This window comes from Equus caballus, chromosome 5 (genome assembly GCF_041296265.1).
Source record: "Equus caballus isolate H_3958 breed thoroughbred chromosome 5, TB-T2T, whole genome shotgun sequence".
Lineage (NCBI taxonomy): Eukaryota > Metazoa > Chordata > Mammalia > Perissodactyla > Equidae > Equus > Equus caballus.
In genome coordinates, this window is record NC_091688.1 from 17,482,483 (window position 1) to 17,495,202 (window position 12,720).

General features: G+C 44.0%; 1 protein-coding gene across 6 annotated transcripts in view; it reads left to right on the forward strand.

Annotated features, from left to right (window-relative positions):
• Positions 1 to 12,720, forward strand: part of LAMC2 (laminin subunit gamma 2) — a 57,801-nt gene that overhangs the window by 16,761 nt on the left and 28,320 nt on the right. For all 6 annotated transcript variants that reach the window (XM_070266418.1, XM_070266415.1, XM_070266417.1 and 3 more), the window contains 2 exon segments: positions 6,585 to 6,773; positions 12,495 to 12,630. In XM_070266418.1, the coding sequence (XP_070122519.1) occupies positions 6,585 to 6,773; positions 12,495 to 12,630 (325 nt within the window).

The following is a 12,720-nucleotide window of genomic DNA, read 5'->3' on the forward strand; positions in this document are numbered from 1 at the left end:
CTGCACCGTTTCCTATGGGAAATTTAAAATGAGGTCTCCATGAACTGCAGCCACTGATGCTGATTGTTCCAAGGCCTTGCCCCGAGTGCAACCCTAGGAAATATTTTCGGTTTCCTTTCATTCTCCTAAGGATCGAGCTTGGAAGCAGCCTCTGCCGTGTGCTTCCTGTCCTGACCTGTTGGCGCTGTGTGTTCGAGTGAGGGTGGGCGTGTTTGAAGCGAGCCCGAGGGTTGCGCACACCTTGCTCCATTGTTTGCAGAGGTTTGCAGCTCCTTGGAGCTGCGGCTCAGGGCGCGTGGGTGGTGGTGGGCGGATCAGCCCGCGTCTGGCTGCCGGGCTGGCTTTTCTAAGAAGCACCTTAAGGGTCATCGACTGTCTGCTATTATAGTTATTATAATAATAAATACTTAAGTGCTAAAGAAGCGCATGCTGCGTCGTCAAACACAGTTACCACCCACGCTTTACTAGACTGAAAGAAATATGTGAAAATCTGAGGGAAAGGACTCCGTTTCAGATGTGTTTACTCAGGGCTTGAGGTCGACTTGATGAATCTCATTCCTTTAGCTCTGGAGAGAAGCCTGGCTGACAGAGACTAGGATTTCGGGGGTTGGAGTGAGGGGACAGAGAGAGGAGGAGGAAACTTTGAAGAGATGCCCCTGGTTTGGAAAGATGTACATACAGTACAAATGAATAATCAAGTAAGAGTAGTGGATGGGACCTGGCACCTAGGATACAGAGGTCAGTGAAAGAGGGAGGAGGAACCTGCCTGTCTTGATTCCTAGATCCTATAAGGGCTTCAGGTGTGTTGAGGGTCCCAGTCTGATTTGTTTCTGTATTTTCTGGTGCAATGATATCTTAATGCCAGGCCCCAGACTCATGCCAGTCCATGGTGAAATGAGGAAAACATGGACAGTGTGATGAATATCTGACGAAGCCCAGTCTATATCAAATAAATATATATATTTGCTGTCTTAGTTGACAAAATGAAACATTGGCAACCCCCTGTTTTGAAATCTTGCTGGCTTGTGAAGTTCCAGGGCAGCTTCCCTGTCAGATGTGAAGTGATATTTATTACATGAATGAAATAAATGTGGTACATCCCATTGACTGAAGACAGAGGAAGGACAGGGGAAAGGAGTAAGAATCAGTAAAACAAAATCTGGCAGTGAGGTACCTGGAGAGAATGGGGATTTATCAGGAGGAGTAAAAGAAAACGTGCAACAAAATGACAGGCAAATAGTTTGACGTTTGCTATGTAAATAATTCATGATAATTTATAAGAAAAACATCATGCTCAATAGATACATAAAAACATCATGTTCAAAGATCATGAACGGATCAGTATCAAAACAGAAACAAAATAGTAAACCAGCATATGGCACTTTTCAACCTTCCCTCTAACTTCCTATTTCCCTCACTGCTTTATGAATTTCTCCTTGACAAATATTACTATCCAAATATTATCTCTATATGACATCTTGTTTATTTTCTTTCCCTCCAACTTGCTTGTAAACTCCACGAGGGCTGGGACATCTATCAGTTTTGTTTACTCCTGTATCCCTGGTGGCTACACAGGGCCTGGCACATAGCAGATGCTCGGTTCATATTGACTGAATGAATAGATCAATGGTCTGTTGATCAGTGGTTCCCAGTTGACCCAGGAAATGTCTAAGACCCCCATCTTTTTTTTTGAGGAAGATTAGCCCTGAGCTAACATCTGCTGCCAATTCTCCTCTGTTTGCTGAGGAAGACTGGCCCTGAGCTAACATCCATGCCCATCTTCCTCTACTTTATATGTGGGATGCCTACCATAGCATGGCTTTCCAGGCAGTGCCATGTCCACACCTAGGATCCGAACCAGCGAACCCTGGGCCGCCAAAGCGGAATGTGCACATTTAACAGCTGTGCCACCGGGCCAGCCCCGACCCCCATCTTTATACGTCCATTGCTTGCATTTTGTGTCAAGGCTCCCTGATGGAAACTAGAGACATTTACAAAGTTAGCAGTTAGCCCAAAATTTGGGAGTGTAGGGGTGGAAGAATTATTCCTCTACCCTCTAGGTCCTTCTGGCTGGTCTAAGAATTAAACTGACATGAGACAGAACAACAAGGAAAGTCAAAGTTTAATAACATGTATACAGGGGAGAAAGCCAGGTGAGTAACTCACCAAAATGGCAGAAGCCGCCATCTTAAATACCATCTTCAGTTAAAGACAAAGAGGATGTTGGGGTTAATGGTTTGGGACTTCAATGGGGAGGAAGGCAGTTCACATGGAGATGGAAAAGCAAGTGTTTGCTGGGCCATCTATAGACAATGTAACTTGAGAGAGAGAAACTTGTTAAAAACTGGCTTAGCAAAGATCCTCCCAGTCTATCAAGCCCAGAGTTATCTATGGTGATGGCGTGTCCTGAGACAGGCCTTCTGTCTTCAATCCTTTTGGGGCAGTTAAGGGGAAGGTCAAAGTTTCAGAGTCTTTGTCTTTAAAAATAATCAAACCGAAGAGACACATTTTGGGGTGGCCTATTCTTATCTCCTACAGGAGAATGGCAAGTAGATTACAAAATAAAAATGAAAAAAATTCTAGACACAAAACTGAACAAGGCTAAACATAAAGGAAGGAAAGTATAATAAAATTTTTTTTAGAATTTCCTCATTTTAAAATGTATTATAGGCTTGTATTTAGGTTTGTTGACCTAAATATATCCTTGTACTGTAAGTTACCAAGAAAGGCTGTTTTCTGGACTAGGCTCCTGTGAAGAGAAGCCTTCCCTCAAGGAGCAGAGAAGAGAGTGACTGCTAAATATTGGTATCTGTGTTTTTAAGGCATGTCCAGACATGTAGGGACACATGGAATCCTTTAATCACATCTAGGGGTTTCCTGAAGTTCAAGAGAATGTGCATTTGGTTTTTCATTAAAAACATTAGGTATGATTATGGACCTGGCACTCTGCCATATGCTAGGGCTTTCACTGTTCCTTTTTTCTAAAGCATGAGATGTGTTCTCTGGCTGTTAGAAGAGCAGAGTCAAGTTCAGAGATTTGCCCTTGGATACAGCTTTATTTTTAAAAGAAATTTAAAATATTTCTTGCCCACATTTAAAAATCAGTAGATTTCATACCCAAAGCCAGGTTTCTGTCTTCTTTAAGACCTAAGTGGAAATGCTGACTACGGTAGGCATCATGCCCATGTGACTGCAATCGCCTGGGCATGAAGCACTGCTTCACCCTTTAGCCCTTTTGGCAGAGTCCCCACTGCTCCCTGTTGCTTTATTCCTAGCCTGGCACTGCCCTTCAGCAACCAATATGCCCATGACAGGGGTTGTGCGGAAGTTGGTCACAGAATAAAAAAGACCAGGCACAGGCTGGGTGAGGCCCATTTGATTAAGCTCAGTTGCAGGAATATTCTAGAATTTGAAATATAAAGATTTTTTTTCCCCCATAGTGAGAATGAGGAATAATTGCTTTTAGAGAAGTTAGGCTAAATTTGGGAGATGATTTGAGAAAGACCGTGTTTCAAATGCATCGGTGACAAAAAGTATCATTCCGTGCCAAAGGAGCAAACTCTCTGGGTGCGACTGTTTGCAAAACTCAATATTGAGCTGAGTGCAGTGCAGATTGGTGACTTCAGAGTCCTGCAGGCAAGATGAGAGAGTGACTTCATGGAGTTCCCAAGTAATACGGACACGGGAGGTCAATACACTCCCCGGACACGAGGCACATATGTCCCCTCACTCCAGCCAGCATAACCCTGGGCTTTAAGGGAAACTCAACTAAGAGAGAGGAGGGTAGCGTAACCCATTGGGCAAGTTCCAGGGTGGACACGCTGGCTGAAGACCCCCCTTGCTGGAACTGTAGTGCATCTGTATGGAAGGCTGGGAATTTAAAAGAACATAGTTCTTTCAGGGTAAAGCTTTCAAGAAGGAAGGATAGAAAGAGAGGGAGGTGGTAAAAGAGAGATTCTAACAAGGTTATCTATTTTTAAAATATTGCTCTAAAGAAATTTATCACGTGCTGTCCTTATGAAGTTAACTCTTACCAGCAAAAATTCTATTCTGAATAAGAAAGGCACAATGAAAAGTTTGTAATTATTTTGAGATTGCTCCCAGAAGGCATCCAGGGCAGAGGAGGCATTGGCTTACTGTGTGATCCAGCTGACCAACCTCGCCAGGCTCGTTGGCTGGAGAGTTTAGCTCTGGTACGTGCCTGACGATGGACTCGGTAGAAATTTCACAGCTGTGTGGCACATCTGTTCAAGATCCAAAAAGTCAGTCACACAAGCATTGGTTGGGAAAGATTTGGCTTGGCACCAGTTCTCTGAAAAAGCTCTGGGAGTTTGAATCAAATGCAAGCTTAATATGCTGTAAGTTTAATGAAATGTTAGGCTGCATCCATGGAATTATAGCATTTAGTCCCGTTGTAAGCTGAGCTGTTCAAACCACACTTGAAGTACTGTAATAAATTCCAGTCATTTTAAGAAAGATATTGAAAATTAGAGTTTGTTTCTAGAAGGGTAGTCAAGAAGAATCTAGAAGTCATGCCATGGGAAATGGTTGAAAGACCTGGAGATGACAAGTCTCCAGTTTAACCTGAAGAAGAGAAGACTAAGGAGGGAGATGCTATAGCTTGTCTTCAGATACTCAAAGTCTTGGCTGATGCAGTGCGTTGTAAAATAATATTTGAAACAAATGTCTGATAAATAAGTAAATGAAGAAGAGAGTAGGTGTGACTGTGTGAGTGTGTGTGTGTGTGTGTGTGTTGTTTTCCAGGGAAGAACAAGAACATGTGGTAAAAATTACAGGGAGGGAGGCAGATTTTAAACTCCATTAAACATAATTTGTAACAACCAATGCTGTCTATGGAGGGACAGGACATCATCCTAGATTAGGAAGGATTCGAGAAGGGGCCGAATAACTCTGTGAGGGATTGATAGAAAGAATGCCCCCATGCAGTAGTAAACCAGATTCCCGAGAAGCAGGGTTAAAATGGAACGGTGAGGGCTTTGTGGTTGGACAGACCTGGGAGCAAATTGTATCTTTGCCATTTAGCTGTGTGACTTTAAGCAAGATATTTACCCCCTCTAAGTGTTCATTTCTTCATCTGTTAAATGGAGATGATAAAACCATGTTAAAATGTTATCGTGAGAATTAACTGAGCTGATGATGTCAAGTCCAGAAAGTGGAATGGGCTGGATTGATGTTAGTTGACCCTCCCTAGATCACATGGCCCCCAAAGGAGTAAGAGAGTGAGTTTGAGGAGCTGTCATGAGGAAGTCACCTAGGAAGCCCATCAGATTTACTTCGTCACCTTTGCCACCTCTGTGCCTTCAGAGCCTGACACGGCCTGCACAGGGCAGCTGTTCAGTAGGCGTTGGCACATTTGTTGACTTTTTTATCCTACTCTGGGTAAGTCATGGCCCTAGGCACTTCTAGAAACACGCTCTCACTGGGGCTGTGTGGCCAATGGAGACGGTATGTCTGGTGGAAAGAAAGCGGGTTTTGGCATCAGACAGAGGTTCAAATCCCAGCTTTCCACTGGGTCAAGTGACTTAACTTTTCTGAGCTGTGTTTTTCTCTTCAGAGGCAATGCCTGTCTCATGTGAGTGACGGGTGAAATAGCATAGGCAAAGGAGCTGATATTCTTTCCTCAGTGGAATCCATCCCACAATCCGGGGAGGCACAGAATGCTGTCTACATTTACAGAAGATGAAACAAGACTCAGAGAGTTGAGTGATTTGCCCAAGGATATAGCAGAACTGGTATCTGATACAATTCTTTTAACCTCAAGACTCATCATCTTTCTCTTCTACACCATGACAGAAACATTTTTTTGAATGTCTGCTGTGTGCCAGGTGCTATGCTAAGTATTTCCACCTGTTACCTCATTGGCCGTTTAGGTCCAACTGGAGATGTTAGTCACTGCATCACTCCATGAGTCTCTTTGGAACATCCACTTGTTCACTAGGGTGAACTTTCCTAGACACTTGAGAAAGGTCATTCCTCATGGGACTGTGGTTCTCTTTGACGCCTGGCTTTGGAGGGACACTCAAGGTATAGTGAGGGGAGAGGAGATAGCTGTCCAGACAGTCATATTAGCTCCTCAGCCTTGACCATCATTGAGGGGACGAATGCTATGTATCTTGAACAGATGACACCATCAGCTGTTAGAAAGTTGTTCTAGAGTGCACAAATTGGCAGTCCTTGGTCTTCTCTAGCCCGTAGACTTCTTCTGTGGGGTTGCACAGGGTTTTAGAAATAAATTCCTTGCAAATATTTAAATCAAGAATTTTCACATAAAAACACGTAAGGTTTTTGGTTTCTCTTGAGGAGTTGGACAGTCTGGCAACCGTAAACTCATCTTCTCCCAGAAAACACCCCACCAGCACTGCGTAACGGCTGCTTCCTTTAGGTAGAGCAAAAAATCTCACAGTCCTCAGGGGTGCATTTCACTCCCTTACCTTATGCCATCGAGCAGTTTAAATTAATGTGTGGTAGCCCATGCATAATTTATATTAATAATAATAAAACACCTGGGAGAATTGTCCCTGAGTTGTTTTTTGCTAATGATGTCTTTTTTTCCTGATCCCCAGTCTGTGATTGCAACGGGAAGTCCAGGCAATGCATCTTTGACCAGGAACTTCACAAACAGACAGGAAATGGATTCCGCTGCCTCAACTGCAATGACAACACTGATGGCATCCACTGCGAGAGGTGCAAGGCAGGATTTTACCGACAGAGAGAAAGGGACCGCTGTTTACCCTGCAATTGTAACTCTAAAGGTAGTTGGAAAAAAGGGGGAAAGAAAGAGCGAGAGGGAGAGTTGGGGGAGATGGGGAAGGAGGGAGGGAGAGAGAGAGGCAGAGGCAAGCAGACGTTCAACGTCTAGAGCAAATGAGAATCTGCTAGACACTGGTCTTCTTAGCAATTTCAATCTGAAAGGAAACTTGTTTTGCTTCAGTCTGGGTGGTAGGAACCAGCTGGGGTCTTTAGGACACGTGGGTTTGAATTCTAGTACCAAGAGGCACATGATTCCCTTTCCCGGCAGGTGACAGTCTCTGACCCAGGGACAAAGGAAGCTTGCTCTCTTCCAGTGATGGCTCTTCATATCCATGACTATCCCTTTGACCAAACTCTCAGAAAGTAAGAGATTAGAGAGATCTGTTTCTGGTGCTGAGCCAGATGCTAGCAGTACAGAGCGGTACCCGTAGAAGAGACAGACGAATAAACAGGCAAATTAGAGTCTTTCACAGAATTGTTAACAAGAGAAAATAGAATAACACATAGCGGGGCTGGTTCATAGGAGGGCTTGTTTTTTTCCCCAAATGTATCACCCAGTGATGTAGCTGCAGGACTGTAGTTTTTATGCACACAGATGCACACATCATGCTATTATTCATCATGGGCAGACAGTAAAGACAAGTTAGTAAGTATAAAGAAGGGGAGAGAGGAAGTTCTGTTAAATGAGTTGAGTTTTTTTTAAAACTGCTCTATTTGTCTGTTATCTTTCTTGGCAGTTTCTGTTTCTTCTCTTTGCTAGCATGTGTTTAATAGCGTGACACGATAAATATTAATCCACCTAAAGGGCATGGCCTTTGTGCTTGGCAGTGACTCAGCGTAGCTCTGTGGGACCAATTCGGTTTCAGCAGTAGCTGAAAGAATCTAAAAGTGGGCAGATTTTGGTTCAGCCATGAGTTGCTGGTAGATTGGGTCCGGCAACCTCATGGAAAACTAGGGTGACCCTGAGGTGATACAGACCCTGATCCCAGCAATCACTCCCAAATTCACCAGAGTTGCTGTTATGATGTGGTCTGAGTCAGATTTGCCCAGCTTTGTGGCGTAGAATCAGCATCCAGAATCTTTGGGATTTAACAGTTCTCCTTATGAATCAAAGAACTTCATAAGGAAAAATTGAAAGAAAAATGATTCCATTTTAATGGGCATTTAACCTCTCTGATGAGCCCATATCCCCTGAGGCTAGGCAGCTTCGTGGTGAGTCACTGGAGTTGGGTCATCCCAGCAAAATGATCAGTGAGAATGTAATTAGAAATTTAATTGGCTCAGCTGGAAAACCTGGCCTGAAGACAAGGTTGTTAGTCTCAGAGTAGACGAGGAGCCTGCTGCCTAGCAAAGAGCGAAGGATTTACCACGTCGTCTCTCCTTTGTCACTGTGTAGTCCATTGCTTGCCCAGCAACAATGAGGCTGGCTCTTTCTTTTCTTCTGGGGAATAGATATCCCGGATTCAGTGTGAACAGCCTGGTAGGAGGTAGTGGAGCCTAGCGATGATTTATATCTTGTATGATACTAACATGCATTCCTCGCTTACTCTGTGCCAGGCACTTTTCTAGATGCTTTCATCCAGTAATTAATTTAATCGTCACAAATAACCTTAGGAAGAGGGTGCTATTATTATTTCCATTTTACAAATGAGGTAGCAGAGGCTTGGAGAAGGAGGTGAAGAAACTTGTGGAAGGTTGGAGAGCTATATGGCAGAGAAAGGGTTCCAGTCCCAGGGGTGCTGAAATCAAAGATCACGATGTAGAGTACAGCGGCGGGGGTGGAGCCAGACAGCCCAGGTTCAGATCTTGGCACTGCTGCTACTGCTGTGTCACTCTGGGCATGTTCCTTAACCGCTCGCTGTCCCTGTGTCCTCCTCTGTGAAAGACTGGTCGTACTATTTATATGACAGGATCGTGAGGATAAAATGATGTTTGTTAGGCACATGGTAGACAACTCAGATGTTTTCCTTATTAGGGCAGAGGTCAGGATCCCAATCTCCTGGAACACTGGTTTTTGGTTTGTTTGCTTGTTTTTTTAAAGATAGGCACCTGAGCTAACAACTGTTGCCAATCTTCTTTTTTTTCTTCTTCTTCTCCCCAAAGCCCCCCAGTACATAGTGGTATATTCTAGCTGTGAGTGCCTCTGGTTGTGCTATGTGGGATGCTGCCTCAGCATGGCCTGTTGAGCGGTGCCATGTCCTCGCCTGGGATCTGAACCAGTGAAACCCCAGGCCACCGAAGCAGAGCGCATGAACTTAACCACTCGGCCACGGGGCTGGCCCTGGAACACTGGTTTTTTAAAAACTTACATTCCAGCTTAGACAGAAGCCTTGCAGAGGCCACATATTTGGTCTAAAACTATTTATTAACATTTTATTTATTATTAACATCCAGAAAATGGCCATTAGCTTTTCAAATGTTTTTTAACAGTGGGGAAGCTAAGATCTAGAAGAGTTAATGAATGGCCTAAAGTCTCCCAGCAAGGGATTGCAAGAGCTAAAGTTGTAATTCAGGTGTTCTGATTAATTTAATATAATTATTAAATAATAATAATGTTCTTTTAAAATGCAAGTGCATATATATTTTTCAAGTGTTCCCAAAAAGGGGACCGGCCTAGTGGCACAGCGGTTAAGTGCGCATATTCCACTTCGGGGGCCCGGGGTTTGCCAGTTCAGATCCCAAGCAAGCCATGCTGTGGCAGGCGTCCTATGTATAAAGTAGAGGAAGGTGGGCACAGATGTTAGCTCAGGGCCAGTCTTCCTCAGCAAAAAGAGGAAGATTGGCAGCAGATGTTAGCTCAGAGCTAATCTTCCTCAAAAAAAAAAGAGGAAAAGTGTTCTCAAAAAGAAGTATACTCTCTTGGTTTAAATTGTAATCGTTTTAGAATACCTTCCTGAGTCCTCAAGTGCATGTAGACTACATCTGCATAAGCCCTATACAGTGCTTATTGGCACAGGACACTGTTCTTCATCTGTTCTTTAAACCCAGTTGTTCACAATCCCTAAGAGTAGCTCATGATGTAGGAAATGGGGCAGGTGTTTTTATTTTGATGAGATTCTTTGAAAACCCAGTGCTATTATTTTAGAAGTTTTGAAACATGCAATAAATTAGTCATGTTCACAGTAAGAGCCTGTGTACGTCTCCACGTCAACTTTGCAAGGCTCGAAGGAGGCCTAGAGATTACAGTATAAACTACACTTTTTAGGCACCTACTACGTGTGAGACGCTGAATTAGACACTTTATGTATTTTAGCTCAGAGTCTTCCAACAGCTCTACAGCTAGAGGTTGTTAACCCCAGTGATGAGTAAGCATTTTGCCCAAGGACACACAGCTAATAAGTGGCCGAGCTCGTATCTGAAGTGAGATCTGTTGGACTTCACAGCCCGGGCTCTCCTTATGTCCCCCAGCTTCTAGAGCTGTATTCTCTAGACAATGTCCTATGGCACACTGTGTTCCTCAAGATAATAGTAGGTGTTGCCTATAAGAATGTCAAATAATGTTTGGAAACACTGGCATTAAAAAGTTAACGAGCTTCATGCCTACTGAATGTACTATTATGTTATAAATTTCTGAAAGATTTAGTATGTACCATTTCCCAAACTCTAAGAACACAGAATGCCTATTTTCCTGAGATGATGGTTAATAGCCCTCAGAAGAGTTTTGTAGAGTACCACCCAGTTCTGTAGAGTACTCACCCAGACTCCTCTAATCCAGGCCATCATGTCAGCGGATGATTCCTTTCACGAGGGCCTGCTGGTCCTTCCCTCCCAAGGCATCCTGCAGATTGCTTTAGAGCTGTCTTTCTAAACTGCAGGTCTGATCTTATCACTGCCTGCTTGAACCTCTGATAGCTCCCTATTATCCACAAATGGATCTGTTATCCTTCTGTTAGCTCTTGCTTCAATAGTAGATAGCATGAACTAATATATATATATATGCATAGGGCATAACTTGGTGTCTCCCACTTGATAGTTGCTCAAAAAATGTAGTTTCTACTGTTATCACTGAGGGCCCCTTCAAGCCTTGCAAAACTGACATGGAGATGTTCACAGATTCTCACCGTGAACATGACTAATTTGCTTCACCATTCCATATGTGGCATAAAAGCCTTTACATAGGCGCAGAGCCAATATTTTTATTGATGTGAATTCTGACTACTAGTGAATTGAAAGCCCACAGAAGGACAACAGTTTAGAAAAAAAGGGAGCAACTGGTTAATATTTTGCTGGCTTTATAGATTATGGATAGCCTAATTGTCGCAGTTGTTTGAGATATATGGATTATTTTATAATTCTGCCAGCTGCAGGGAAATTATAAAGTAAGTGAGGTAGACCTCTAGGCACCTTTCACTTCATCTTTTGGTGCCCTCCTAACTCCTTTCGCAATAGCCCCATCCTCTTTCCTGGTGTACATGTATTAAGCCAACAGATTTCAGGGCCTCTTCTTTGTGTCAGGCAGTGTGCTGGGCACTGGGGATACAGCGGGGAACATGGGCTGAGGTCTCGTAAGTCAGCAGGGCTGAGGCCTGGAGCAGGGGTGGGACGGATATTTTAGATCAGGGGGGTCAGAGAAGATTTCTCTAGAGAAGTAATATTTAATCAAGACCTGAGTGCTGAGAATGGGCCAAGTAGGGGACGTTCCAGGGATGGAGCATTCCAGGCTAGGAGAGCAGGAAGAGTAGACACCCTGAGGAGGGAAGCAGTTGGCACGTTCTAGGAACAGACTGGAGAGCTGGGAGCTGGAACTCAGTGAAGGAGGGTAGGAGATGAGCTAAGAGAGATCGAGTCTTACAGGCCAGCATCCAGAGTTTGCATTTTATTCTGCTTTTAGTGGGGAGAGACCAGAGGACCAAAACAGACGAATAGTATGATCTGAATTGCATTTGTGAAAGGGCACTGGTCGAGAGAATGGAGCCCAGGGAGGCAAGGATGGAGGCAGGAAGGAGAGTGAGAGGCAGGGTCCAGGTGAGAGAGGACAGAGGCTTGAACCAGGGTGGTGGAAGGGGAGGCGGTGAGAAGGGCTGGATTCCAGACTGGCGCATTTTGTGATCCTGAGCACCTCTTGTCTTTCATCCGCACTCAGTCTGAGAGGACCCATTTACAAGTACGAGCATGTCTATAAAAAGTTAATCATAGGACAAGTACTCCAGTGCACTGAGCCGGGTAGATGCACAGGTCCTCCATTCTTCACAAGGGCTGATGCCCCAAGGATGAGAATTTCTACCACTCCAGGGTGGTAGAGATAATTTTGGTTAAGAGGCCTTTTTGTGCTCTTAAAAAATTACACCGTTCAAGCACTGACCCTTAAAAGATGACTTTTGTCTGCCAGAAATAATGCCAGAAATAAGGGAGAATGTTGCTCACTTTCTCATACTGTCTTCGAGGAGGCTGATGTGCGCGTTCGCAAATTTTCCTTCTTGAGATCTCAAGGATTTGATGAACTTCTTCTTAAAGGCAGTGGCTGTCACACTACTTAATGTTGAAATCAGAGTAGATCCATAAATAAAAATGCTTTCAGGAGTAATTTCCATTTCTTTCCTTGAAGAAGCCATCCTGGCTGTCAGAACTTTCCCTGGTGGGCGGATGGATCTCAGATGATGTAAAAGAATGGCCAGAGGCAGCAAGTGGTGGTTAGTAGTGTTTCTTGAGTTGCATAGGATGACAGTTGCTTCCTAATGCCATATAAATTAAATATTTCCTCATCCCGACCTTGTTGGTTACAGGTTCTCTTAGCGCTCGATGTGACAACTCTGGACGGTGCAGCTGTAAGCCAGGTGTGACAGGAGACAGGTGTGACCGATGTCTGCCCGGCTTCCACACACTCACTGATGCTGGGTGCGCCCAAGACCAAAGGCTGCTGTAAGCATCTGTACTCAGCACTGCTGCTTCTGCCATGAATAGTGACGATTATATGAACATTACTGACCACTTGCCTTTACTGATGCCTAC